Here is a 27,990-nt window from a genome sequence, read left to right as displayed (position 1 = left end):
ATTATTGAGCAGTATTTGAGAAAGCATATTTATTGTACTCTTACAAAAATCCTTTACTACAGAATATGATTTCTTTACATTCTTCCTATAAATACAAATATCACAAACGCCTTTATTTCAAAGTACAATCCAGTTGTTTGAAATCAAAAAACAGAATAAATGTATGGAACATAACCAAAATTACAAGTGAAAAAATCAAAGAGCTGTGTTTTCATTTTGTGTTATCCCAGCATCTTTTGCCATGGAGTAGAAATGGCCTCGTTTTGCAAGCAGTGCGCTCGGAGAATCAAATTCCACTATTTTGCCGGCATCAAGCACCATTACCCTGTGAAAGGGGAACACAGAAATAAATTGTAACCCGCTGGGAAGTGTATAAATCATTTGCAGAATGAAAAGGATCCTTCAGTTTTAACATTTATTCATGCATGTTTTCCTCTTTCTTTTAAATGAAAGCCTTCTGTACATATGCTCTCCGATTATACATGAAGGGATCAAGGTGGAAGTACATGGTCCTTCAGTTGTGATTATTCTGGTAAAGAACACTGTTATATGTGTTCTGTGTGCTTTTATGCAGTTTTTGAGTGTATTTCCAGACAGTCATTTAATACTGACATACTATGTTGAGGATTTCTCAGAATAAGTTCTTAATAATATTTATCATTTTATGATCCCTGACAACAAAAATGAAACATAAAGTGCGTTCGGAAAAGTAAGTGTTTATCATGCTATTTGTAGTTTCCAATAAGCCTTGTAGAGAACCATAAAGGAGGAGGAAGAAACTGCCATTCACAGAGGAGAATTGAGGGCAGAGACATCCCATTATAGGTGTTTCTTGGGGCCCTGACTCACCTGGAGCTGTCCATGATGCTGTGCAGTCGATGGGCGATGGTGAGCACTGTGCAGTGGGAAAACTCTTTGCGGATAGTATTTTGAATCAAGTCGTCGGTCTCCAGGTCAACGGCTGCTGTCGCCTCATCAAGGATTAGGATGCGAGACTTCCTCAGCAGGGCTCGGGCCAGACAAAGCAGCTGCCTCTGCCCAACACTAGGGAGAGAGTAAGAAACTCCACTGAGTGCATGTGAAACACAGAGATGGAAATAACACAAATTGCCACTCCACCACATGCTTAAAAAGCACTGTAGGGTTCTTGCTTATCTGCGCTGTGGTGATGACGCATATGGTTACATTAGGCTTCAACTGCACAACAGGTTCCTCACAGGGGTATTGACAGTGTACTTATTAAGATTCAAAAAATATTTGGCTTGAAATGTCTTAACCCTCCTGTTATGTTTGTTTCTCTGGAACAGCTATAATGTTCCTGGGTCAATTTGACCCGGGGCATATTCAATTATCCAAAAGTGTCAGAACCCCAAAAAATCCCAATACACGTTTTTTTTAAATCTAATTTTTAACTCCATTATTAACCATTTAAATCAAGATTTAGTCCATTGGTGTTCTTTAATTCACAGATCATGGTTCAATGAGGATAACTCACTCGTTTTTGATTAAAATTAATGTTACAACTTTTTGAATGTACATTGGAAAGCCCTAAATGTAAATACAATGGTTTTACATGACATTGATTTTTGTTCATTTTTTTTTACATTTTAATTTTTTTATTTTTTATGAAGTGATGTTGATAAATTAACACAACGCCTCTTCTGTCACATGCTGCCCAGATTTTTATGCTGCATTTAGCTGGTTTGGAAGTCATATACTGCCTAAAATAGACTTTAAAAAGGGTTAATTTGACCCGCAACATAACAGGAGGGAGTAGCAGAACACATTTGATTGATATCGGCCTGGCACATCTGCACAGCAGTGGCTCATTAGATGATCAGTGGGATACATGCTCCATTCATTAAATCTGTTTGTATGAGCTTTTTGAGTCAGAATCAAAGGAGGAAGAGGAGGAAGCCCTGTTATCTAGCAAAATCATTTGAATTTGTCGATGAATTACACAATGATTTTCTGTCCACGTCATAGTTAACAGTTTACTCAGACAACATTTAGCATTTGAATTATGGCTCTGAGAATAAAATGCTAACATTGTTTATGTAATGTTGGCTACTGCTCTTAGGCGAAAAACCCAGTCGAAAAAATAGCTTATCATTCATTTTTACTTAATTCACAAAACTAAAAATACACAACTGCACTCAACAATCATGGCCCTCAGTAATCACATGTTGGCTTTTGGACAAGCTGGGCATTAAAAGCAACATAAATGCTCTGACTTTTTCCTGCAATTTAATCAGAGAATGATTGAGTAATACTTTTCCAAGCATTTCCAGACTCTGTCTGTAGAGAAACTGTACTTAAATGATTTCACCCGCTATTCTGTACAAAAGACCATCTTTTTCAAAATTGGAAGGCTATTGTGGAGTTGGGTTTCCAGTGGCTCTAAGGTGGCTGGGTCCACCACACTGGCAGGTAGCAATTATTAATTTGTTCTGAAATACATTTTTGATACCGACAAGAAAAACATTCATTTTATTGCCCACCTGAGGTTCTCTCCCCCCTCCGACACTTCATGCTGCAGTCCTTCCTGCAGTCCTCCTACATAGTCCTTCAGATGGGAGAGCTCCAACACTCTCCAGATCTCATCATCGCTGAATCTGTCAAATGGATCCAAGTTCATCCTAAGTGTCCCAGAGAACAACACTGGATCCTGCACCCACAGGATTATAAGGGTCAGTCGAGACATTACAACTGTGAATAACAAGTGAGCTAGAGTGTTTGTGTGTATACCTGTGGAATGATAGTCAGGCTGTTTCGAAGGTCATGAAGGCCTATTGTGGATATGTCAATATCATCGAGAAGGATTCGACCTTCAGCAGCTTCGATTGTTCTGAACAGGCAGTTTGTCAGGCTTGATTTTCCAGCGCCTGTGCGGCCGACTATTCCGATCTGAATTCAGAGAGAGATGGCATATAAAGTCACACAAAATGGTAGACACATCTGTCCATGTGTTCATATTTAATGTAAAGATACCTCAAGGGCAACAATCTGAATCTGTTTCTCATGGAAAAACTGTCTGCTGAAGCCTCAAAATTTCTGAAAACTTCCCAAAATGACCCAGGTGAGCTGCATGTGAAAACACCAAAGGCAGAACTTCACCGAAAAATGTCCTTCCTCCCTTCGTACAATTTCTAAAGTATAAAGTGGAGATTAGCACGTCCGCAGGTAATCTTCAGGAAAATCCACAAGGAGTGATCGGGCAGAGGGTGATGACATTTATATCATGCAACTGGTGTTCTATGGAGTTCTGCTGCTTTCTACTTTCAGCATGCAGCGATGTCAGAGGCTGTATTTTTGGGTCAAAGCAGGGACAAGTGTGCTGTTAGACTAAGGTTAGCATGTTTTGCTACTGTATTATGAAACTTTCATTTAAGGTTTTGGGAGAGGCGTATGAATAGGTCATTTCCCCACATCAATATAATGCTCACATATACAATAACTTTATATCACACATCTACTCTGCATTCATCCTCTTTATAGTTAGAGAGGCTTTGAATGGGAAAATAACATTAAATATATGACACAAAACTCCTGTAATGGATCAGTGTTGAATGGTGCATGTGCATATGTAACTTGAGAATACACGATGTACCGTTCTCTTTCTTGTCTAACGACACTTTGATATTATCAGATAGTCACAAATGCACTACAGTCTAGACATGCTGCATAGAAAATGAGACCAGATAGAAAAAACATCTGCCTTGCTTAGAGATGCATGACACAAAATGAAATGAAACTCAGATTGTGTGGCCGATGGAACATTTTGTATTGCATGTGAGGTTTTGTTTGCATACTTTCGCCCATTTCTGCCAACTGTCAGGCTATTCTGACCAGCTACTGGAGTTCTATCAATTCCCTTTGCTTGAAGAAGCATGGCGGGAAGAGCGTTTCGAGGAAGATGTGGCGACACATTCCCAGCGTGAAGCCACCACAAACAAAAAGGATAAACAAAGAGGCAGGAGACGATCAAGAAGAGGAACAGACAGCTAAACGGCGTAATTTATGGTAATTATTTCAAATCAAATAAAGCATTATTTTTTTATTTGGCCGGTGAAAAAAGTTTTTGGCCGGTAAAGTTTTGAGGGTCACTAGCCAATGGCAGATGAGGAAAAAAGTTAATTTTCCGCCCTGCTGCTGTATCTCTTTTCTGAGACTGTCAAACATTTTTCATTTGATTTCCCGGCTTTATGTCTTCTTCAAAGTACAAATGTTTTCAACAGTAACTGTACATCCAGACAGAATTGTCCAGCTCATGTCTCACTCTCACTCTACCTTTCATAATACCTCTGTGAACGAGTCTGCATCTGTAGGCATCTGACCATTTTTCTTCTAACTCAGAATAGAAGTACAGGATGTGATCATATGTTTCTAACCATGAATCCGGACTGTATTATTTACAGAGCAGCTGGTCTTTGTGTTCGTCTGTATCTAACTGCTTGGCATAATGAGTACATATGCGCTTGTATCTCTACAATCATGTCTGGGATGCAGGTATGAGTGTAGGCGTCTGCTTGGTGAATGGCTCTGTCTTCCATGGAGTTGGCCTCTTTGAGGTCATACATGTCTGTTTGACGTTGGTTACAGTCATATGACTAATCAACCGTCTTTCTTGCTGATTACCTGGCTGTGTTGAAAACTTGAATCTGATTGGTCAAAAACAAAACAATGGTAATCAATTCTAAACAGCAAAAGTGACGGACAACTTGAACAAATGATGTCCTATAAACTTGCAGACAGAAGTCTGACATTTCAGCTTTGCCTGATGACACTAATGTTAGTCTTAATTAGAGTTCTATATCAATTGTGGCTCAAATGTCAGCTTCTGTCTCAGGCTGGTCCTCAGAGTTGGAAATAATGACTGTTAGTGGGCACAGATGTGAGAGTAGCTACTGGGCCAAAACCTTTTCTGTTAAGGGAAGGTGGAGCAACATCCTGTCCTGCAATCCAGGCAACAGCAGCAGAGCTGGCGAGAGCATCTCTAAGCTGCTGATCTCTACAAGGTAACTTAATTCATAACCAGTAGTGATACTAACAGAAGTAATAGTTATCAAAGTTTAAAAATGGGACATTTGATTATACTGTATGTTGTAAATCTGTGTCAATTACAAAACTCAAAGGAGAAGGAGAGCAAAGTGAGGATCTAAATGTCAGCATAAATATTCTTGCAGAAATGAGACAATAAAGACTCCTCAGCTCTTGCTCACCCTGTCTGGGTTCTAATTTGCATAAGCACCTGTTCACTACAAATGATCTCTCATTTAATCAATTATTATTTAATTCACCCTTCTGTAAATGTACTTTTTCTATCATTCTCAAAAATCCAGGTGTCAGGGGAGGTCGGGGACAGATGGGACAGTATGTTTGTTTCTATAAGTTTGACATTCCTAAAAAAATTCACATAAAGTTAATAAAAAAAAAATTGCTCACTCTGTTTTGTCATATCTCTGATGTTTCAATGACAAAAATATACTAAGCTGCACATTAGCACAACAATATTGATAAAGGTGTTTACGTTCAGCCCATAATAAAAGTTTCACATTGATAAATCCCACACACATGGAGGTATATACAGACACACACCTTCTCAGTGCTCTTGATATCGCAGGTGATTCCATGCAGCACCAGGTCTAATCCAGGTCTGTAGCGGACCTTGAAGTTCTCAAACTGAACTCTTCCATCCTCTGGCCACTTCTTCGGCGGCCGAGTTTCATTTATCCACTTAGCCTGGAGAAACAAAGGCATGCAGTTTAGACAGCGAGTGGTGAGCTGTGAAAAATGACGCTGCTTTTGATTCAAGCTAAGAACAAGAGGACATAGGTGTTCAGATTATCTCTTTGTTGGAGGAGATAGTTTGAACTCCTGTCAAAGAAAAAACATCAAACTAACAATACATCAGTCGTTCATATTATGGTGGTATTCTTATGCAGCATTATTGAATAAATGCTACATGTTACTCACTCTTTAACCATTCAGTGACCCCTTTAAAACACGTATGATACAGTTGTCATGTCTTTTCTAACACATATGACAAACAGAGTTGTTTGTTTGAGAGAAAAGCCGTCAGTCTGACATACCTCGTTCTCAAGCTCAGCGTACTCGTTCACCCTCTCCACAGCAACTATATTTGTCTCAAGCTCTGAGGTCATCCTCACCAACCAATTGAGGGTCTGAGTCACCTGCAGACACACAGACAGAAGAGAATGCAGCATTGAGATTATTGTTAGAACCGTCATAACACATTCTGATAAAAGAACAAAGAGTCTTGTGAGGGTTTTGTGTGAGCCACTGACATTGAGGGCGTAGGATATAGAGAGGCCGACCAGACCGCTGTCCAGGGTCTTTCTGGAAATGACTGCAAACAGAGCGGAGAAAAACACCACCAGGTTTCCAAGAAACTCCAGACGGATGGCCAACCATCTGCAGAGCAAACACACACGGGTAAGATGGTGTGGTCCTCCTCTATGACCTGAAAACCCCATTAAGCAATTCTGATGTGCTGGGATTTGTTGATTCTATTTACTTCGACTTCAATATCTGACCTGTTGGACACTATCCACGGGTAGACGCTCTTCAGGTTTTCATCAATGGTGATTTCGTTGTGTTTGAGGAAACGGTCCTGATGGCCGTAGGCTCTGATCACCGACAGACCTGACACAGTCTCACTGAAATGTGAGTATATGGGAGAGCGGGACACCGAGTCTAGTCGACGAAGCTGCCTTGAAGTGGCTACATAGAAGCGCTATGCAGAGATGGGATGAGAAATCAGGTGTGAGAGATCAACAGAAAACAGAGGTGTTGAACAAAAAATATTTTCAGTTTGTATTCCTTTCTTTTAGCTTTCTCACTAAATATTCAAACCTCTTTTCCCTAATTATATTACTTCTCAAGCTTTTATTCATCAGCTTACCTGCACAAAGAAGTAGATGATGGCCAGAGGAATGATGATAATGGTGAAGAAAGGAGTGGCCAAACAGATGACCAACAGTGTCCCCAGTACGCCCAGCAGACACATCAGCCACGAGCGGAACGACTGTGGAATAGCTTCATCCACTGTGAAAATGTCCTGTGATGGTAGATATGACAAAAAATTTAAGTTAGTCTTTATTAAAATCAACTCGTTGGGGGGCTTTCAAGAGACCCAGAACTTCCTTTCAAAGAATCCAGTAACTTTTTATCAAAAGCTGTGGAAATGCCAATTTTCTGCTGGATGAGCATCTGCGGGACACCTGAGAGGATGGGGTGTCTTCCAGAGGGGATAACAATAATATGTCTAATATATCCTGGCATCCAGCTGAGATCACCTGCTAACCAATTCAGGTCAACTTTCAAAAGATAAAGAATGGAGGAGCGGAGAGGAGGATGAAGAAGAAGAAAAATATGAAAAACACGTGGAGATGAGGATCTCAAAGCACTTCTGTCTGTCTGTCTGTCTGTCTATCTATCAATTTGTCTGACTGTCTGTCTGTTTATCCATCTATCTATGAATCTATCTATCTATCTATGAATCTATCTATCTATCTATGAATCTATCTATCTATGAATCTATGAATCTATCTATCTATGAATCTATGAATCTATGAATCTATCTATCTATCTATCTATCTATCTATCTATCTATCTATCTATCTATCTATCTATCTATCTATCTATCTATCTATCTATCTATCTATCTATCTATCTATCTATCCATCCATCCATCCATCCATCCATCCATCCATCCATCCATCCATCCATCCATCCATCCATCAATCTTTATTCCACTTCTCAGTGGATCAAAAACCTCCTTTAACAGGCAGAAACCTCGAACAGAACCAGACTCATGTTGAACAGCCATCTGCCTCGACCTTTTCGGGGTTGGGAAGGAGAAAGGGAGAGATGGAAAGCGACAGACAGCAGCAACAACAACAAAAGCAGCAGCTCCTACAGACCCCTGGTTAAAGTTTCAGTAATAACAGAAAAATAATGTGTATTATTTACAGGAGGACCTTTTACAGAGCTTTTCTCTCTTTTCCCGCTGCAGCAAAATATGTTCAAATTGGCTGTTTATCTATTCATCCACCCATCACTGGTCGTGATTCAAACCACCACTGCATTTCTTTGGACAGTGAGAAGAAGTCAGAGTACCGGGGAAAACCCACGAATGCATAGGAGAACAAACTCCACACAGAAAGGCTCCTGACCAACCGGGGATCATAACTGAGAACCCTTGCTGTGAGGCCACGATCGTGCAGACCATGGTAGTATGTGCACATGATAATTTGTAACTCCAGGGGGTTGAAGTAGGCAGTAGTTACTGTCAGCCACTCTGTAGAGTGTAAGCCAGAGTCTATTCTTCCACAGACTTTAACCCCTTTCTGTTCAGGCTCCAGTTATACCTAGACTCAGCTCTCCGGTGCTTCACCTGCAATCTACCCCCCTTCAAGGATTCGCAGTCTGCATACAGAGCTACACCATCCACTTCCATCCATTTTCTTCCGCTTATCCGGAGTCGGGTCGCGGGAGTAGCAGTCCAAGCAAATTGACCCAGACATCCCTCTCCCCGGCGACACTTTCCAGCTCCTCCTGGGGAATCCCGAGGCGTTCCCAGACCAGGTGGGAAATATAATCCCTCCACCGCGTTCTGGGTCTACCCCGGGGCCTTCTCCCAGTTGGACGTGCCCGGAACACCTCTAAATGGAGGCGTCCGGGAGGCATCCTTATCAGATGCCCGAACCATCTCAGCTGACTCCTTTCGACGCGTAGGAGCAGCGGCTCTACTCCGAGCTCCCTCCGGATGTCCGAGCTCCTGACCCTATCTCTAAGGCCGAGCCCAGACACCCTTCGCAGAAAACTCATTTCAGCCGCTTGTATTCGCGATCTTATCCTTTCGGTCATGACCCACAGCTCATGACCATAGGTGAGGGTTGAGCTACACCTTTACCAGATATTGTCCTGCATCAGTCCCCATCACTCTGCCACAATCAGCTCTCTGTCAGTCCCCTGCCCTGTAAATATACCTCATTGAACTCTGTAGTTCTACCTTTTGTCCTCTTACCTTTGCAAAGCGGTTGACCACTCTTCCAATAGGTGTTGTGTCAAAGAACAGCATGGGAACTCGCAGCATATTGTTGAGCAGCTGTGAATGCAGGATACGAGACGCAGCGACAGAAGCGTTGGCCAGAAGCAGAGTCCCAAGGAACACAAAAAGCCCTGAAAAACATGGAGAGACCCTGCATTAGACAAGAACACCTTCAAAGTGTGAAAATTACTCTGCAGAATAATAAGCTGATATTGTGAGGACAGAGGCGCACACAGAAAAATCTGTATGCATGACTGAGCTTATTTCTGTGCCAAAAAACAAGAAAAGATTTTTACAACCATGGTATGTGTATTAGTGGAAGTACTTAAAAAAAATCAATGCCAGCACTACTGTCAGGCAGGATTGCAGTCAAGGTTGAAAACAGCATGAGCCCCATCCTTTAGTCTCATATTGTCTCTGCTCTGGTGTCATAACTAGCTAGCTGCATAGCTACTTATAGACACACATTATCTCATCAGGTGTTTCATGTGTTCTTCTGCTGCTGATTATATATTATCACTCCATCAAGTAATCCAAAAGAGATTTAAAAAAAAAAACAGCAGTTAATTTTTTTTAAAAGAGATGCTATAGAGGACTTGATAAAGTACAGGGACATCATCCAGTGTGAGGGTATGAGATGTATCAACAGACATGTCCTCTTCTAGGAAAGAGAGGATGGTCAATTTTCTTGTAAGTGTTACAAACTGCAGAGATATATTCTGCAGCCCTCCAAAAGAGTGGAAAAGATTGGCAGTTGAGTCCCTTTTTTCTGTTGGGAGAGGACAGACAGGCAGAATACAGTGTTTTTGTTGATGCTCAATGTTCTATCTAAATGGTGCTATCTGAAATAGGCTGTCAGTTTTTCTTGTGTGACCTTCAGTCACTTATTTTTATTTTTACTCATGTGATATGAGCTTTAATAAAATCAAACCACTGAGACGAAAACCTGCAAGCTGTCTATTATTAGTCCAGTCGTTTTAATATTCAGGTATCATCACCCAACTGTGCTAAACACTTGATTATGATTGCTGATTAAATCTCAGTAGTGAAAGGGACACCAGGGACCATCTAATCACACAAGTCATATCAAATGCTCGTTGACACTGTAACAAAAAACGTTCACAGTCTACTGGGTAAGTTTCTATTTTATGCTGGTCTTGAGAGTCTCAAAATAATCACGATTATTGAGCACAGATGTCAGAGCAGCTTGAGGAGCTACTGGGACCAAGGGTCAAGTAGTGCAAGACCCTGTCCTGCAGTCCAGGAAATGGCAGCAGAGCATCGAGTGCATGATTGTATCTGAGGCGCTTGAAAAATATGAACTAGCTATCCCTGCAGAGGTGTTGTTCGCCATACCTAACCTTAACCTCAATGTAAATGTGAATTATAAGATACAAGCAGGCTAATGTTTGAACTTGACTTTGAATTGATGTCTTCAGTTGGTTGTTAATTCATCCTGCAAGGGGGTTGATGAGAATCAGTTGCCATGGAAGTGTTACCAGCAGTGGAAACAGAGGGACCATTTTTAGCAGTAAAAATAAATCATATTTGAATCATTCAAATAATCCTTAAATCAATATTCTGTCTACTTGTGCATAGCTTAGAGTCCTGAAGAAATGCTACATTCAAATTCATGCTAGTTTTCTGTGACTACCAACCCAGGCTTTAATGGCATGTATAATCAATTAAAATTAAAATTACTACAAAATTACTACATCATTTAAGTCTCTTTGTTTGTTTACTGAAATAACCAGCACGGCTGAACACTACAGAAAGAGTCTGTTTCTATTAATATTCAATATAATCATTTCCACTGAAGCATCTGCGCTGAAATCCGCAAAAGACTTGGCTCTAACATCAGTCAGTCCGGGTGTAGGATTCACCAATGTTGTCACTAAAGTCTTAAGGGATATAACAACAAAATGGAGACAGTATATCTTTATTCAGAACCATGCCCAAAGAATGAAATAGATTTAGTTAGCTGTGTCTAAAGCCTTCAGGAAAGAAACAAACCCAACACAATCACAAGCCATTGGTTGTCTGTGGTAGCAGTAAAGATTTAACCCGCTCCAGTCCCACTGAAACAGTGGGACTGGAGCGTTATTATTTTGCTTCTCAGCATGGGCAACTCAATCTTGACTTTAACACACACATCAAACCTTTTGGTAAACCAGCAGGAGTCAGAAAGTGATCACAAAGTGTGACAAAATCAACAAAAATGGTTGTCAGCATGATGTGTGATTTCCGCTAACATGGCAGCAGCACAACTTTAAGTCAAGCTCTTATGTTCCAATGTTCCCTGAGAGTAAATTCTGTTATGAGGTTTTTTTTAATGTTCTGCTCTACGTTGAAACTCAAAGGAAATCTTGTTGATTCTTTATTTAAGGTAATCTTAACAGTCCCTGAGGGAAACAAATTCTAAAGCAGTGTTGAAACTCTCAATTCTCACCCGGGAGATGGAGAGAATGACGCAAACGTAGTTATTGTTAGAAAGAGTTTTTTGTGTGAGGCCTTGATAATTAATTAAGGTCAGAGTGAGGACGAGCACATGTATTCATTTCCTGCCCGGGCGCTTGAGGAGACACAATGAATTGTACATTCTGCAGTAAAAATCTGGGATATGTCAAAGAACCATTGAGGAGAAGACCAGATCTGTCAAAGGTTCCACCAGAAAAGTAAGATGCTATAGTTAGCCAATTTTGAATGTTGATTACATTACTGTGAGCGAACTAACAGTAATGTTAGCAACTTAAATGACTCAACCCCTTGGCCCAGGATGTTCTAATTAAGTTTGTAAGGCCTTCAGTGATCCCACTACTGCAGAATCAACAAGTGCTTCCACCCATTGAGAGAGGCATGGATTTATCCATGATGCACAGCGCTGTAACTTCACTGATAATTCAAATGTCCTGATACGCTTAGAGGATCAGTCAGGGTCCAATGTCGATAAATTAATAAGTGTACTCAGAGGATAGGTCCCACAGTCAGTCCAGCTTCATACAGTCAGTAGTTTGGGTTGAGACAGTGCTCCTCTGTATTATAAATAATATCTGAAATGAGGACTCGACTAAAACTCAAACTCAGGTCACAGTTACTCACCCCAGGGTGACTCAGGCTTGAACACTGAGGACTGAAAACTCGACTCAAGTTGGAGGTTTGATGACTGGACTACAACACTGTACCAAAGGTATGAACATTTCTGTCTACTGCTCAAACCATAGCAGTGTTCAAGCAAATAAATGGAATTAAGATAAGAGAAAGACTTAAACGTTTTTGGAATATGCATATCCACACTCTGAATGAGATTTCAGTTAGGATATGAACTCTCCTTTCTCTTTCTTGTGTCAAGTATGAGGCTGCAGACAAGTCATGAAGAGCTACGTGTGGCCTTTGTTTTCCCTACATTAAGTCAAAGAGTAGAGGGGTGGATAATGAGAGCCATAGAGTTTTCCTGTCGCAATAGAAATAACATTCCCGTCGGCTTTGATGATGCCTGATATGGGTCTGAAACGTTCAGAAAATGACAAAAGTAGTTACCCTGAGCCACTCCCAGCACTCCAAACACTCCCACCCTGGTGTCTCTCTTCCAGTTAGGGTATGTCTTGTTGTAGTAATCCACTGCATCATTGGTCCAGTCACTCAGCCACAGGTTCTGACCGATGAACGCGATGTTCTGGATCAAGTAAACTATAAAGACCATGATGGTGTATCCCCAGCCCATGGCTCGAATGTACTGGAGGTAGACGGAGAACTTCACCTGGACATTTGAGAGAAGAGAGGACTCAGGAGAATATATACTTTTATACGTTAAAAACAATTATTAAGGCAGATGAAGAAGCCTTATTACCTGTCCTGTTTCCATAGTTTCCTTCTCAATAAGATTCTGGCCTTTCTTTGAGTCAACAACACCTTCAGTTTTCTTGAAAGAACTATTTTTTCTCAGTCTGACACTAGAAGTAAGGAACATATATAAGAAACAGGATAAACACAATATTTCTCTAAGGTGCACAAGCAAACAATAAATACTGTGTGAGTTAATATTTAGGTCATCTTGAATCAGAGGTGAGTTGCTCATGTAACACATCTTATTCATTTATTTTGTAGCCAGCTTAGTGTGCCAATACCTGCCACCTCGCTGACTGCGGCGAATACTGTTCTCTCTCTTCAGTGTCGCAGAAACTGTGTCCTCCAGAGGAGAATCAGGTTGAGTGTCATCTCTTTCAGGGATGATATCTATATCTGCAGTGTCCATGGAACCATCTAAAGAAAGATGGGAACACAAATGTTGTGTTGAAGTGTTCTGTACTCGAGGTAATGTAGTCGTACTGATAAAAAGTCTTTCTACCTTACATGTACTATTTTCTCATACGCACACGTCAGTCACATTTAGTTGAAGCATTTTGTGTAATTTACATCCACTTTACTGAGGAACAGTGTATCATTACCTGACTCTGAATGGTTCTGATTGTTTTGCTCTTTGGCATATGTGTCTAGAAATTCAGAGAACGCTCCTTTGCTGGCACGAAGGCTGTTGTAAGACCCAATCTCAGAAACCTTTCCATCCACCAGAACCACTATTTCATCCACATAAGGCAGGAAGCTCACTCCATGAGTCACCAGGATACGAGTCTGCGCAGATAAAGACACGGTTGACTTCAGGTGTGAAATGATAATTCACTTTAAACAGTAAAGGGTGAGACGATAGTATATTCTTTTCAAACAGGTGGAGTCTATGAGATAGTCCTCAAGCCACTATATTATCATCTCCCCAGATGTGACACTGGAGAGGGATCATGTATTTGTTCCTGTTTATCTGTATGTCTATCGCTTTCTCACATGTAACTGGATCAATCACCTTTCTATTATTGTGTGCACATGTATGTTGATAAGCCACCAAACTGTTTCTGTCATTTTTTTTTTATTTTCAAAGTTATATTTTTGGGCTTTTTGCCTTTATTTGTTAGGACAGCTGAAGAGAGACAGGAAATGTGGGAGGTGGAGAGTGGGGGATGACATGCAGGAAATGGTCGACCAGCAGGGAATCGAACCGGCAACCCCTGCAACGAGGACTGTAGCCTCTGTATGTGGGGCGCTTAGACCGCTAGGCCACCAGCGGTCATTTTTAACCAATGAATACTTTTTAATTCACTGATCTTGTCTTTTAAACGCTGATCAACATGGTGCTATCATTCAACACTGTGAGTGTACAATTCTTAAGATCAGACAAGGACACCGATGGCTCACTCCTTACATTCTTCTATCATCAGCTCCTTGAAGTCTGTGTTAATTATAAAACTGTAGAAGCATTAAGCACAAGCTGTCTAAGGCTGAAGAGGCTTAATTTTTTTCTAAGGAGACTAAGCGCCTTTGTGTGCCCCATGTGTGTGTGGGTCAGACAGAAACATTAACCTGTGAAGCACTGAGTGGGTTTAAATGTTTCCCACTGTCCTATTCTTTAGAAAATGCTTTGGATTGAAGGCTAAACACATTTGTTAAATAATACCACATAAGACGAGGTAAAGGATTCTCAAGTGGAGAATAGTAGAAGCTAATCTGCCGAAGGCTCGACTATTTCATTTTTTATGAGAGAAATAAACAAAAAATTTGGCTCTGTTTACTATCAAAAAGTGGAGAGGAAGCTAGGACGGGCGTTGTTACCAACCCACATGATCTCAGACAAACCTGACAAATCTGCACCTATTAACTGCACTCCTCTTATTACAGCTGTATTGTACCTTTGTTTGATTAAAATTAATACCCTGAACTGCATGCTACCAATGTATTTACATGTTGCTTTGATTAATCCTTTGAATATCAAAGGGAGCATCTGTTCTTCTAAGGTGAACCATTTAGTACTAATCACTGCATTGATGTCAGCTGAGTACATACCTTGTCCTTGAGTATCCCGGTGTTCCCAATCAGTTTATCAAAAAGATGTTTTCCCACATGAGAGTCCACAGCAGACAATGGATCGTCCAACAGGTAAATATCAGCCTTACTGTAAGCTGCCCGAGCCAAGCTCACACGCTGCTTCTGACCTCCTGATAGGTTGATGCCCTGTGAGGAGAGGAGAGGAGAGGAGAGGAGAGGAGAGGAGAGGAGAGGAGAGGAGAGGAGAGGAGAGGAGAGGAGAGGAGAGGAGAGGAGAGGAGAGGAGAGGAGAGGAGAGGAGAGGAGAGGAGAGGAGAGGAGAGAGGAACGGGGAAGAAGGAGAAAATAAAAGGTTTAGGAACACCTTCAACAGTTTGACATTTATATATTTTTTTCTTTTCTTTACCAAAAGGTTCATTTTTGGGAGAATCCATCAACAAGGTAGTTTAGAAGCTCTTTTTGATGAACCTTCCTATATGTACTGAGACAACATTTCTATCCCTGAGGAGTCCTGTTCATCTATGGTGTGCTCTTTGCATGGTACAGTTTCAACCTTCATGGATGCAGCACTGCACTTTGTTAACAGACAGTGGTTTTTGGAAGTGATTTTGAGCCCATGCAGGGATTTCCACTGCAGAGTCATTTCTGTTTTTTACGCAGAGTGCCGGAAGATCACAGCCATCCTGTATTGGTTTTCAGCCTTGTACCTTTTTTTTTTAACAGAGATTTCTCCAGATGATCTGAATCTCTTTATGATATTATGTACCAGAGCTGATGAAATCCCCAAAAGTCTTGCAATTTTATACTTAAAAACATTATTCTGGCATTGCTGAACTATTTGCTCACTCAGTCTCTCACTGAGTTGTGAACCTATTTCCATTTCTTTTTTACTTTTGGGAGACTCAGGCTCTCTAGAGTGCCCCATTTTCTATCCAATTATGTAGATTGGGTAGAACTGTTGCAAAATAACTTAATTAGTTGGGAGATGTTCCTTCAAGTTTTACTTTTGAGTAATATCACTAAAATTGCATAGAAATTGTCTGTTTGGTATATTAGACATCTATTTCAGTTTTTTGATGTCCCTATTAAAACTTATTTTGCCATCAAATTTAAAACAAGTATATATTTTTCATAAAACAAGAACATTTTTCACATTTTCTGTGTACAGTTCTCATTGGAGGTTCAAGTAACTTGCAAACCATCAAAATCTGTTTTCATCAACATTTTATACAACTTTTTGGAGTTATACTTGTGAAGTGCCATTTCACCAAAAACATTGTCCAAAACTCCAACATTGGTACAATCTCTGGAAAATTTGACATTTCCTGCCACCAGTTTTGTGTACTTTAGAGCCCACTGAGACAAATGTCTAATCATGGTTGTGTTTTTGTTTACACTGAACATCAATGATCAGACTTTCACAGACTATCTCCCGTGACTATCTTATTTGAATCATTATAAATCCTTAAATCTTACTTTCTCTCCAATCTCGGTGAGGATACCCCCAGGCAGCAGCTCCAGGTCTGGGGCCAGAGCGCAGGCCTCTATCACATCCTGGAACCTCTTCTCCTCGTCAGGAGAGCCAAACAGAATATTATTCTTCAGAGTGGCGTTTTGGATCCAGGCTTGCTGTGGTACAAAAGCAAGGGAACCCTGTACAGAAAGATATAAGACGTCAGGCAAAAAGAGGGTATTCATCCAACTTTTCTTTCACACCATACCAGCTGAAAAAGGAAATGAGCAGCACATACTTGAATGGAGGAGGTTAGAAAGTGTTGTTTGACTTCACTGTCAGGGATATGTTTGACTATCACAGAGAGAATGCTGAGTTTGCTCTTTTTTTTGTCAGAAAACACTATGACTGTTTGTGCAGAGCAAGATCAACAAATAAGTACCGCTTTGTCCACAGTGTCAGTCAAGCAACTTAAACCCAAAGACTCTTACAGTGACTAAAACTCCTGCATTTATTTATAATAAAAATATCAACTTCTCAGTAATGTAGTAAGAATTCTCGGATTTTGTCAAATAGACATGGAGTAAATAGACACGAAATTCCATTAAACCATGATAATCAGACAGCAGTTATGTAGTGCTGCTCTTGTTTTCCTGCAATGAGATTCAATTTCCTGACCTTTAAATCATTAACCGGCCCTGACTGTCTCCTGAGCCACGACAGCAGAGAGACTATATTCTCGCTGTCTCTCAGTGCCTCCTGAGACACAGGGGGATGACAAGAAAATTGGATTCACTGACTCACTGCTATTTCACAAGGTGTGGTTTCAAAAATATATCATGCTCCTTTTCTCTCTGCTTTGAAGGATAAAGACACTGAATTATTCTTCTGCGGCACAACTTCAAAGTGGCCTTGTGAAGAGCTGTTGAATGTAGCCGTGTTCGTAGTAGGATTTTTTTGACTGCTTTTGATGACTACTGCTGCTGCTTAGATTTGTTTTTATATTAGAAAGACTCATTCAAGGTACGCCAAACATTTAGAAATAAATAACTTGCTGACTAATTCTGATTTCAAATAATGAGCAAGCAGAGGAGCTTTCTTGGCACGCTCTATGCTCTGCAGAAAGTATTAGTTCATTCGCCACACACACTTGGTTTGAAATTAGTCATTTTAATTAAACCTTGAAGAATGTAAATGTCCTCGGCTAAAGCCGCTCTTATTGTTGGATGGTAGGAATAAGATCTCACCTGAATGTTGATGAAGCCTTTTGTGCTGTGCATCTCTCCCAAGAGGGCTGATATGAGAGACGACTTTCCTGAGCCCACAGCTCCCACTACTGCTACCAGCCGGCCGGGCTTGATATCCAAGGACACACTGGCAAACACACACACAGGTAACACATTCAGTAGTGTACATTATAGAGGGAACACACACAATGTGGGGTCTCTTTAATCAGTGAAGTGTTAGTTTGGGTTTGACACATCAAACCTACTTTTTCAGCAGGGGCTCAGCTTCTCTTTCCCAAGCAAAGGAACCATCAGAGATGCTGATGGCAGAGCCTGACAAACAAAAACAAACACACTGTAGACACAGAGGACTCACAAACTCATGTAGCGATAAACAGAGTAAAAGGTAATGGTGGAAGTGCTGATAGTGAACGTACTGAAACTGGGGTCATGGCGAACAATGTCACTTTCAAGATCATCCCCTCCCAGAAACTTCTCCAGGCGCTTCCTGGACACAGATGTCTAAAGAGTCAGAGAACAGGTCAGTGGTCTTCTTGGTATCTTTGGTTCCACATGTCTGCATGCACAGTGTGTGGATGTTTTCTTACCTGCACAATAGCAGCAATAAGCATGGGCAGCATGGCCAGGGGGAATCGGAGAATGTTGAAAAGAGAGATGGAAGTGAAAGCTTTCTCAGCTGTCAACACGTTTTCTGAACTCACACCTACAAACACGGCAAAAGTGGCGAGAGAAACCTGCAAAAGAGAAAAACCGTGTCAGAAAAAGAACATTTTTAAAAGACTTTCCATGCTTTGATTCTCCACAGAACTCACCAGAGCTGGAGCACAGCTGAAGACAAATGTGGAGACTGACGTGAGGTAGGCAAACTTCCTCATGACCTTTAGTTCTTCCCCTCTGATGTCTTCTACCTGTGTCTGAAAAGATGGCTCCCATGCATACAGCTTCAGGATCTGGAGGGGGGTCAAAGATGAGGAGGGGGGGTCAAAGATGGGGGGGAGTAGAGGGCATTGTAGGAGATACGGAAAAGGAAAGGGTGGAGGAACAGAGAGCCGGCATTATACTTTATGTAGTTTGTGTTCATAAACCACAGGTGGAGGATGCAGTATAATAGAAAGTACTCTGGGCCAACATTTCAGCCTTTAACTAAGGCAAAGTCTTTGTATCAGGGGAAGGCCTCAACACCGGCCACAAGACCTTATCCTGACAGAAGGCAAAGGCGGTGATCAGGAGCTCAACATTTAGTGTCTTTAAACTTCAAGAATTGATTAAGAAGGGGGCTCACCTTAATCCCATTCAGTATCTCATTCATGATTTTCAGCCTCTTGTCTTTGAACTTCATGTTTTCTATCTGAAAAGAGATGGTATAAATAAGTCAGGTAATGTAGCACACATTCATGAATAATGTTCAATAGATCGTTTGACCTTCATCAACATCTAAATTTCATTATCTAATACCACAAACAACATGGTCTGCATGTATGTACACTCTTTAACAGTTTAGGCACATAATTATGGAACCCAAGAAGGCATTTATTGTAAAGAGGATAAGAATTGGAATTTGATTGAATATCAATTAATCAATCTTTATTTTAAAATCACTAAATCACAACAAATGTTATCCTAATGCGCTTTACAAACAGAGCAGGTCTAGACCGTACTCTATGTTACATTATTAACAAAGACCCAACATCACGACAGGGTAAGATCCAGTCTCATCTTACAGACAAGTCTCTTTCATATCTCATTATATATTCCAAAAAAAAAATAGTTCACATAACATCTCTGCTGACGCAAATGTTATTATTTTCTCAAGTGTGGGTTATTCTAACAAGACACATTTCATCTTTGAGGTTTTAATTTCCTAATGCAGAGGAGCAGTAATTATTGTCTACCATTCATCTTGTCAGTGCTTTAATCACTGTGCATAGTTCTCTGATTGTTTTTTTTCACTGGTATGGTTAGACTAACAGCTTTTATTGAAAGCAAACTACGTTTTTATATATGCAGAAAAATATATCTAGACAATAAGTTCTTTGAGTTGTCTCTTTATGTCTTTATATGTAATTACCTGATCTCTTAGTGCAGGTGAATCATGTTGTGATGCGTTTCATTTCTGTGTAAATCATTATTTACTATTTTCATTATTCACTATTTTCAGACTCTGCCAGTTACAATGTCAAATTGGTTAACCATCATTAAATTCATGGTTGATATCTTATTCTTGAAGTCAGCAGCTCATTATCTTATAAATGTTTAACAGTTATCCTGTGTGTCCTCAGTGCAACCTTCTGTTTCTTCTTACCTGAAGTTTTCTGGCCTTAGTGGCCAGCAGTCCATTGATGGGCACCATCAGCACCATGACAACCAGTCCTGCCAGCACAGAGGGTCCTAACTCCAGCCACAGGAAAACTATGGACAGGATGATCTGCAGAGGGCAGGACCACAGCAGGTGGATGAAGTTGGTCACATCGTTAAAGCGCTGGGCGTCCGCTGACATCAGGTTCACCGTTTCACCCACTGTTGACTCCTTACGAGCGTCATTTGACACCACCAAGGCCTGGGGACAAGAATAAAGCATGGATTGTAAGAGAGAGGAAGCAATTGTTGGTCAGTTTGCTGGGATGTTGAAAAAGAAATAGATATGCATGCTTCACACACACAGGCTGAAATACACACACATGCACAAACAAGATCCTCTGGATATGTATTATTAGAGAGATCTCAGAGTGTGTGTGTGTGTGTGTGTGTGTGTGTGTGTGTGTGTGTGTGTGTGTGTGTGTGTGTGTGTGTGTGTGTGTGTGTGTGTGTGTGTGTGTAGGTGTGTGTGTGTGTGGGTGTGGGTGTGTGTGGGTGTGTGTGTGTGTGGGGGGGGGGGTTAAATGGACAAACACGCCGAGCATTTGCGGTTTGCTGCATTGCTTAAGAGCACTTTGGTAATGCCCAGAATGTGAGCTAGCACCAGTTACCAGCTAATTTCCAAGCTTGGTCCATGCCGGGATTTGAGCCAGCAACCTTTCAATTCACAAGCTGAGTCCCTACAGACCAGTTACTGTCGCCTTCGTGAAACAAAATCTGAATAATTCAACAAAATGTATTGCTGACTCGTTTAACTCGTTCAAGGATCATCTATTAATCTGTTAAAGTCAGAGACCCTCAGATTTTAAAACAGGGAAGCTACTACTTCATCAAAACCTGAGATATACAGTTTAATGTTCCTTTGTGAAGCACTTTGTGTTCCTTTGAATATGCTTTTTAAATTAAGTGAGTGAAAACTTTTGATGGCAGATGATTATTGTGTCTGTGATTTTTCTATGCGAGTTGGACGGTTCATTTGTTTTTTGTTTTTAAACCTGCCTACAGGTAAACTATAAAACGTCCCTATGATGTTATTTTTTGTGTTACTGAGGCGTCTGGAAATCAACATGTAACATGGTCCACATCACATGAATGCTACTGCTTTATCTAAGCACCCTAAATAAAAGCTATGTTACTCATCAAAGCACTCTTTCAAAACTTTGTTGAGATAATTGAATTCAGAAGAAAAATCCACATGGTCACTGACTGGAAAACAGGAGCAGAGCTATTTGTGGTTTTAACTGGAAATGTCTGCACATAGACACCATTAATCACAAAAAACGGGGTGTCTCCAACAGAAAGCAGACTCCAGTAAAAATGGGCTTTCTGAGAAATATGATTCAATGAGATACCATTAGAAACTGGCACAACAAAAGCAAACTGAGGAAAACTACTTACGAAATCTGCTCTGGGACTGTGAAGTACAATAAAGCTCTCTGGATTCAACTTTGCTGGACTCTGGTGCTTTTACTAAAGGGAATCTTGTAGATTTCAAGACTACAGGTGGAACCTGAAATGTACAGCTCTTGGACTGGGTCTGGCCTTCATACTAAAAAAACTCAACATTACCTTTTTGTACACAGCAGCCATGATGGCAGTGCGGACCTTCATCCCGAGAACAAAGCAGCGCTGGAAGTACTGCTGCAGGAACAGAGACTGTAGAATAGCCACAACGAGCAGCAGCACTGCATACACATACCCCTCCCAGGTATACCTGGACTGATCCTGAGTGAAGGAGACCATCAACCTGAGAAAAGAAAAAAGACAGAGCTTAATTATTCATCTTGAAACCATTTGATATGCATATCCATCCTTCCCTTCACTTATGCCCTATTTAATTTACTTTGTCTCCTTTTGTATCAGCCCCCACCCACCCCAACCCTGGTGTTGTAAAGTCACGTTAAAGCTCTGCTAAAGAAAGAGATAAGAGTAAATTCTTCACAGGGCTGTATAATGCTATCTGAAGGTCTATAAAGGGGAGTGTATCTGAACTTACAGTGTGTTTACAAACCTTGTGAAGTTAAATAGCTCCAGAGGGAGCTGAAATACTGTCTCAGGTAATGACACTAGATACCTTGGTACTGTGTGAGGGTGAAGATTGCAAGTTTCATATATGAAAAAAAAAAAAACCTTGGCTCTGAGTTTATTGACTCTGAGTTAATGATTGCAGTGAAGGCTGACTCAGCAAAGCAGAGGATAGCAGTAAAAACAAAAACTGCCCCATGGATAGTAATACAGAATGATTTAGCAGATTTAGTTTATGTTGTTTATAGGCAACAAGTGAATGATTCAAAATCATGATCAGTGATAATTTAGAGACAGCTGCTTACAAGATGACACACCCAGTGACATTTATTTTTGGTTTTAAATCGTAACCTCACTCACTTGAGAAGTTGTGGACTGGCAAAAGCCAACAAGTCCTGTAGTAATTTGAAGAAGGCAGATTCAATCAGAAGCCATTTGAAGGACTTGTATATGGTGCTGATCAGCCATGCACTGGGATAGTCCGTTTCCTCCTTCTTTTTGTCCTTTTTCTTCTTTTGTTCATCTTTGCTCTTTCCCTTTTCCTCCTATACAAAAACACAGTTTGAACATTGCATGCATTGAATGGCTGCTCTAAACAACATCAGCACCACCACCCTGAGAATGTACAGATCTACTTATACAATCAATTTGGAGTGCATTTGCACATTCTTACCATCATCAGCACATCCTGACTCACGCCTTTCCCCAGACCGTTTTGAAAGGTCTCTTCTGTGGCTTTGGCTTTGCTCTTTTCCCGTTTCTTCTTTAACTTGTGTTCGTATCGGACCCGAGCTTCACCCAACTCCACCTGCATGTTATTCTGGAAGCGCTCGTTGAGATAAGCGGTGCTGTCTTTCACATCGAGCGCCCACATGTCCTCCTGAACCAAGGGCCGCTTGTACCCCTTCACAACCATGCTGGAGATGCAAGGAAAAGTTCATTGTGGCGTTCATTTGTGTGGGTGTTTAAATGTTTGTTTTTTTAAACTGCAAGCTTTTATTTACCTGTTGAACCAGTTGAAAGTGATTCGGCTCACAAATGCAGCTCCTTTCTCTGGATTCTGTGAATAAGAAGAATAAAATACAAAGAAAAAGTTTGTACTCAGAGCAGAATGAGCTGAAGGTTCATTCTGTTATTTGATACATTATTACAAATTTAGCATTATCAAACCAAAAGATTTACAAAATTGCGTGCTTGGATACCTTTTTGACAATCTCTTCAGCTTCAGGTGGGATATCGGCCACAATGGAGACAAGAAATGCAATCAATTCCAGCCCAAAGGAAATGTAGAAAAGGCAGAAGCGGGGGAGGTCGTTGATTGCTTCCTGACAGTCAGAGATGGGAAATATACGTGAGTGTGAGAGATGCAGCAGTGCATTATGCCCATTATCAAACATAAGAACACTCTGAAGTGCATTAATGAAGTGATTATGCCTGAGTTTGATGCTGTATTCCAAAATTGACCTTATGTTTCGTACCGGCTTAAGTGCCCTTCGTAAGAGGGTCTGAAAAGGGAAGATGTCGCAGATAACAAGAAGAAACCAAAAGAAGCAGAGAGTGGCGGAATCTACAGCTCCTTCTCGTCGCCGTACTGCTTCCTGGCACAACAGCACAAGGATCTAAGACAGAGCACATGTCAGAACATTAAAAAAAAACATGTCAGGTGTCCATTGACCTCAAGGGCAGATGCATATGATAAAAGTAAAACCATCTATATTTACCCATGTGACCGCGTACAGCACGGGGTTAGCGTAGTAAACACCTGCATTTTTCTGTGTTGAAGTTGTGTCCCTGCTTGGACCAAAGTCCTCTCCTATAGTGATTCCGAAGCCTGCTATGGCCGTCAGGAACAGCAGAGAGGCCACAAGCTGAGGGGAGAAAACAAACAAATTAGCAAACCAACAAATTCACCTATTTTCCATTTTCACTCTCATGTCACTCTCAGGACAGAGAGATAAATGCTCATATAATCGCTCTGTTGTGTTCCAGTTGGCAATTTGGGTAAAAAAAATCACAACAGTTTACAGCTTCACGCCTGTTGAGCAATGATAATATGATAGATGAGACACCTGGGATAGAAGAGGCACTATATTGTTAACATTTGCTGTGGCACTGACAAATGCAGGGGTGGCATGAAGTACATGTTGACACACGTTATTGAAAAGCTTTTATTTACCCGTCATTTCTCCTGTATTTATATCTACTCACTCACAAACACTCAAGAGTCTTTCTGTTCTATCCCTGTGTATATTTTTTACTTTAAAGGAAGGAACACAACAAATTGGCAACAGATGCATCCTTCATGTTCAGTTCTTTAAGGACCCAAAAAGAACATGTTTGTCATGTTTGCCTAAAAGCTTCAACTCTGTATCAACTTTTTCTCCACAGAGACCATGAATTACACTTCGGGCACAGTAATCAAATGTAAACTAAAAAATATTGGAAGATTTTGAATAAGATATCCAGTGTAACAGAAGCTGACATGCATCTACAGATTTTATTTACCTCTCGTTCATGTCATAATGAGTCCTTTCCGGTGGTTTCTACAGTGTATTACAGATTATTCTATTGCATTATCACAAGATAACAAAGTTTGTTTACTCAAGATAATGGGATCCTTGTCTTGCGGTCTGAAAAACAGGCTGGTTATTGATAGGCCAGACTAACACATGCTAATGAGGTTAGTTAAGGCTGTGATTGTTTTGTTCTGCAACTCTGGGGAAACAAGTAGTGATTATCTGACGTTAAGATGGACCAATGGGTGGTGAGGCAGGAGTACTTTTATATCATGTCTTTGTGTTTAGATAGTTTGTCAGTTCTGATTGGTTTGTGTAGTTTCATGTTAAGGATGTTTTGTAACTGGATGTCATCATCTTGCTGCAAATAAATCTACCTACAGGTATAAATAAAGTAACCAAACACAAGATTTAAATCTCAAGAAAATAATTACAATCAACGTATTCAAAGATTATTCTTTGAAAGAGAGGGGGTTATAACTTAAGAGGAGAGTTAAGATTAAAGATGGTGAGTGTTCGGACTAAAAGGAGAAGTTTTTGTATTTCAATCTGTGATGTAAAACTGTGGAACAGTCTCAATATGGAGCTACAGCAATGTCAGAACATAATTCAGTTCAAGAAGAAGTACAAAGTTCTGATTTTCATGAGGTACAAGGAGGAAGACAAGTGTTGAGAATCACGAGGGGTTTACTTTTGTTTGCCGGTGTAAATTGGAAGATAATATATGAAGATTTGACTTGTGGGAGTGCACTAGCATAATGACAGATAATAGTGAATGAAGGGGTAGGATTAGATACGTTTTAACTTCTTCCTGCTCCTTTTCGCACATTTAAAGTAAATTGTTTCACTGCTTGCTAATATTGATTTTGTTTCTTTTGTATAAGTGCTTCTTATACTATTTCTATTTCTACTATTTCTTCTTTTCTACTTGTATGCTTTCTTTTGTATTTTTACTTTTACATGTTCGAAAAAAAGACATCAAATCAAATCAAAACGAACCCCAGAAAATGGAGTAAATAAAACGTACAGATACATGACCTCATTGTGCTTAGACAGCAGTACCAGGATGTCTTAATTATCCGCATACTTTGTGCTGCGTGTGTTGTTTCAAAATCCCACCCCCTCGTCTTTTCATCACATTGTTACTGGGAAATGTTCCTAATTGTTTCTTGTCTTGCTGTGTGTGTTACCTGTTTGAAGAGGTAGAGCTTGGACAGATGCTTTGTGCCCCCTTTGGTCCTCCTGCAGAGAACCACCAGGTGCCGCGGGGCACAGAGCCAAAGGAAGCCCAGGGGGATCCAGACCAGCACTGTCTGCTCTACACATGCTGGCAGGTCTGGGTCCTCTCTATCCACATAGGAAGTATTCTGCACACATAATCACACACACAGACATTACTACACAGGGACAACCTTTGACTAAAGGACAGAGACATGCAGAATCACGCTTCAATAATAAGCTGGCAAAGGAACACACTCCCCGACATTTATCCTCAGAGCTTTCTTTAGATTACACAGAGGGGACATAGCACACCTCGCTGAGTAGAAATGCAATCAACTGTGATTCACATATGATTAAACCATATGTCCCCACATACAGCTGTGTGTACGGCTGCATGTGAAAGGTAAACCTCCATTATGGCGATGTGAGAGCAAGACAACATGTGGTGACATGAGCTGAAAGCTGAGGGAAAAGTCTGAAGCTGCTTAGATTTAACTTTCTAGTACTTAGGAACTTTGAGGTGGTGAAACTTTGCAAAACAACACATCATAAGGAGAGGTCTTGCTAACATAATGTACTGTGAAGTAGGATGAAAAGGTTTCACAGAGTATCCTGTACCTCCTTTTATACTCAGCAGCTATCTTTGTTCTGTGCAATAAGTAGTAAGTAAGAGAAAAGTAAGCTCTTTAAAATCTGTGATGAAGACCAAATATCTCACAGGACTAAAACTCAAAGGTATTTCAGTCCATCAGGATATACATGATTTAAAGAGGATACACAGAGGCTGGAACAATATTTTTTCAGACTTGTTACTTAAAATGTCAGAGAGGATGAATTGTTTAATTGTTCCGTCTCATAAAAAACAATTTTTTCCTTTTTACATTTTGGGAAGAAAATAATTGAAAGAATTAAAAGAACGAACATCAATATGTTTTGATATCCTAAGGGGTTATAACCCATAACCATGTGATGTGGTTGATTGACATGCCCAGTCATGTCTTACTTAAGCATCACATGCTCACAGCGCGCACTGTATACAGAGGTGAACTCATAAAACTGAACTCACTTTTTTTTTTTTACTTTTATCATTATTACACTATATAGCTGACACATGTCCTCTCGTTATGTCTAATGTTATGACACATTGAGTAACACAAACTGAAGTCTGAACAGGATGCAGGAGTCATGCAGTACTCTTCATCTGGCGAAGAAGCTTTGAATGTGTATGTAATTGTGTCTTCAGCGCTGAGTTTAGTAAAGCTATTATAAAGTCAAATCACATAACAACTTTCAAACAACATTAACCTGGGGGTCAACTTCTGCAATGAGAAAAAATGGTTGTACTTATACAGGGATGTTGTGTTGTATAACATATGACAGGCTGTATTTACTCAATCCTCTGTTATATTCCACTTACACTGACTTAGTTGTTGAAGTTCTTTCAAATTTTACTGTCAAACGAGGTCAATAGGAGACTAAGATGCAGCTTTTCCCTCTTGACAGCACTCAGCTCTTCAAAGCTACAGAAACAGTGCCTTAGAACTCACCCAGAAGGTGGACCCGCAGTACTCCTCCAGAGCTGCAGCACACATGGTCCACTCTGGAGGCTTCAGTCGCCTTTCTGATGAGTAGAAAACAAGACGCCTCTTGCCTGTCTCTTCTGCTCCGCTGCTAAAGTTGACTCAAATGCTCCCACTCTCTCCCCCGTCCACTCACGCTCCAGAGACAATTGCAGGATGTGACTCTCAGGGACTTTGAGCCATGAGGCTTTTAAGCAGAGAAATCTTACGACCTCCTTGTGCAAAGACAAGGCGTTAATCTGTCAAAGATGCGCGTAATCAGTGCCAAAGGGTGAATGGTTTAATGTTTTACTTGAGTCCTGATCTGGTTTGTTTAAGAAGATCTTCAATGCTTTCCTCGTAGTCTCCGTTGCTCTCTCCAAAAAAAAAACACGCCTGCTGTCCTCCTGATGTGCAACTGAGAAAACCCAACAACTGCAGTCAAAGTCATTCAGAAAGCCAGCCTCCCACCAGCCCACAGACATTCCCCAACGCTCACATGTGTCTAAAGTTCAGGTTTTCAAACAGATGCCCTCATCAAAGAGAGATAAAAACAGAGAGACAGAATGACTTGCTGTTTTCCCTCATGTTAGGGGGGACGGCCCACCAAAAAGGGAATGTGCTAAGAGAGGGGAGGGAGTGAGTGCGCTCATTAGACCCTTTCCTG

At 40.6% G+C, this 27,990-nt stretch overlaps 1 protein-coding gene across 1 annotated transcript; it reads right to left on the bottom strand.

The window, feature by feature from the left end:
- Positions 1 to 16: 16 nt before the first annotated feature.
- On the bottom strand, positions 17 to 27,906 carry abcc2 (ATP-binding cassette, sub-family C (CFTR/MRP), member 2). Its single transcript, XM_034682765.1, has 32 exons — positions 27,312 to 27,906; positions 25,734 to 25,910; positions 23,749 to 23,895; positions 23,506 to 23,646; positions 23,230 to 23,352; positions 23,032 to 23,087; positions 22,701 to 22,944; positions 22,388 to 22,572; positions 21,572 to 21,749; positions 19,950 to 20,204; positions 18,930 to 18,995; positions 18,460 to 18,597; positions 18,235 to 18,381; positions 18,064 to 18,148; positions 17,893 to 17,959; positions 17,648 to 17,774; positions 16,424 to 16,600; positions 14,966 to 15,133; positions 13,522 to 13,705; positions 13,201 to 13,336; positions 12,924 to 13,026; positions 12,614 to 12,833; positions 9,053 to 9,207; positions 6,926 to 7,081; positions 6,558 to 6,757; positions 6,309 to 6,435; positions 6,093 to 6,194; positions 5,599 to 5,742; positions 2,749 to 2,907; positions 2,502 to 2,668; positions 850 to 1,044; positions 17 to 325 (listed from the first exon to the last, which is right to left on the bottom strand). The coding sequence occupies exons 1-32, from the start codon at positions 27,354 to 27,356 to the stop codon at positions 196 to 198; spliced, it is 4,704 nt and encodes a 1,567-aa protein (XP_034538656.1). The 5' UTR covers positions 27,357 to 27,906; the 3' UTR covers positions 17 to 195.
- Positions 27,907 to 27,990: the final 84 nt, after the last annotated feature.

The sequence above is a fragment of the Notolabrus celidotus genome, chromosome 4, assembly GCF_009762535.1.
Source record: "Notolabrus celidotus isolate fNotCel1 chromosome 4, fNotCel1.pri, whole genome shotgun sequence".
Classification (NCBI taxonomy): Eukaryota; Metazoa; Chordata; class Actinopteri; order Labriformes; family Labridae; genus Notolabrus; species Notolabrus celidotus.
The sequence above is the reverse complement of the archived record's forward strand: the minus strand, read 5'-3'. Positions and strand labels throughout refer to the sequence as shown.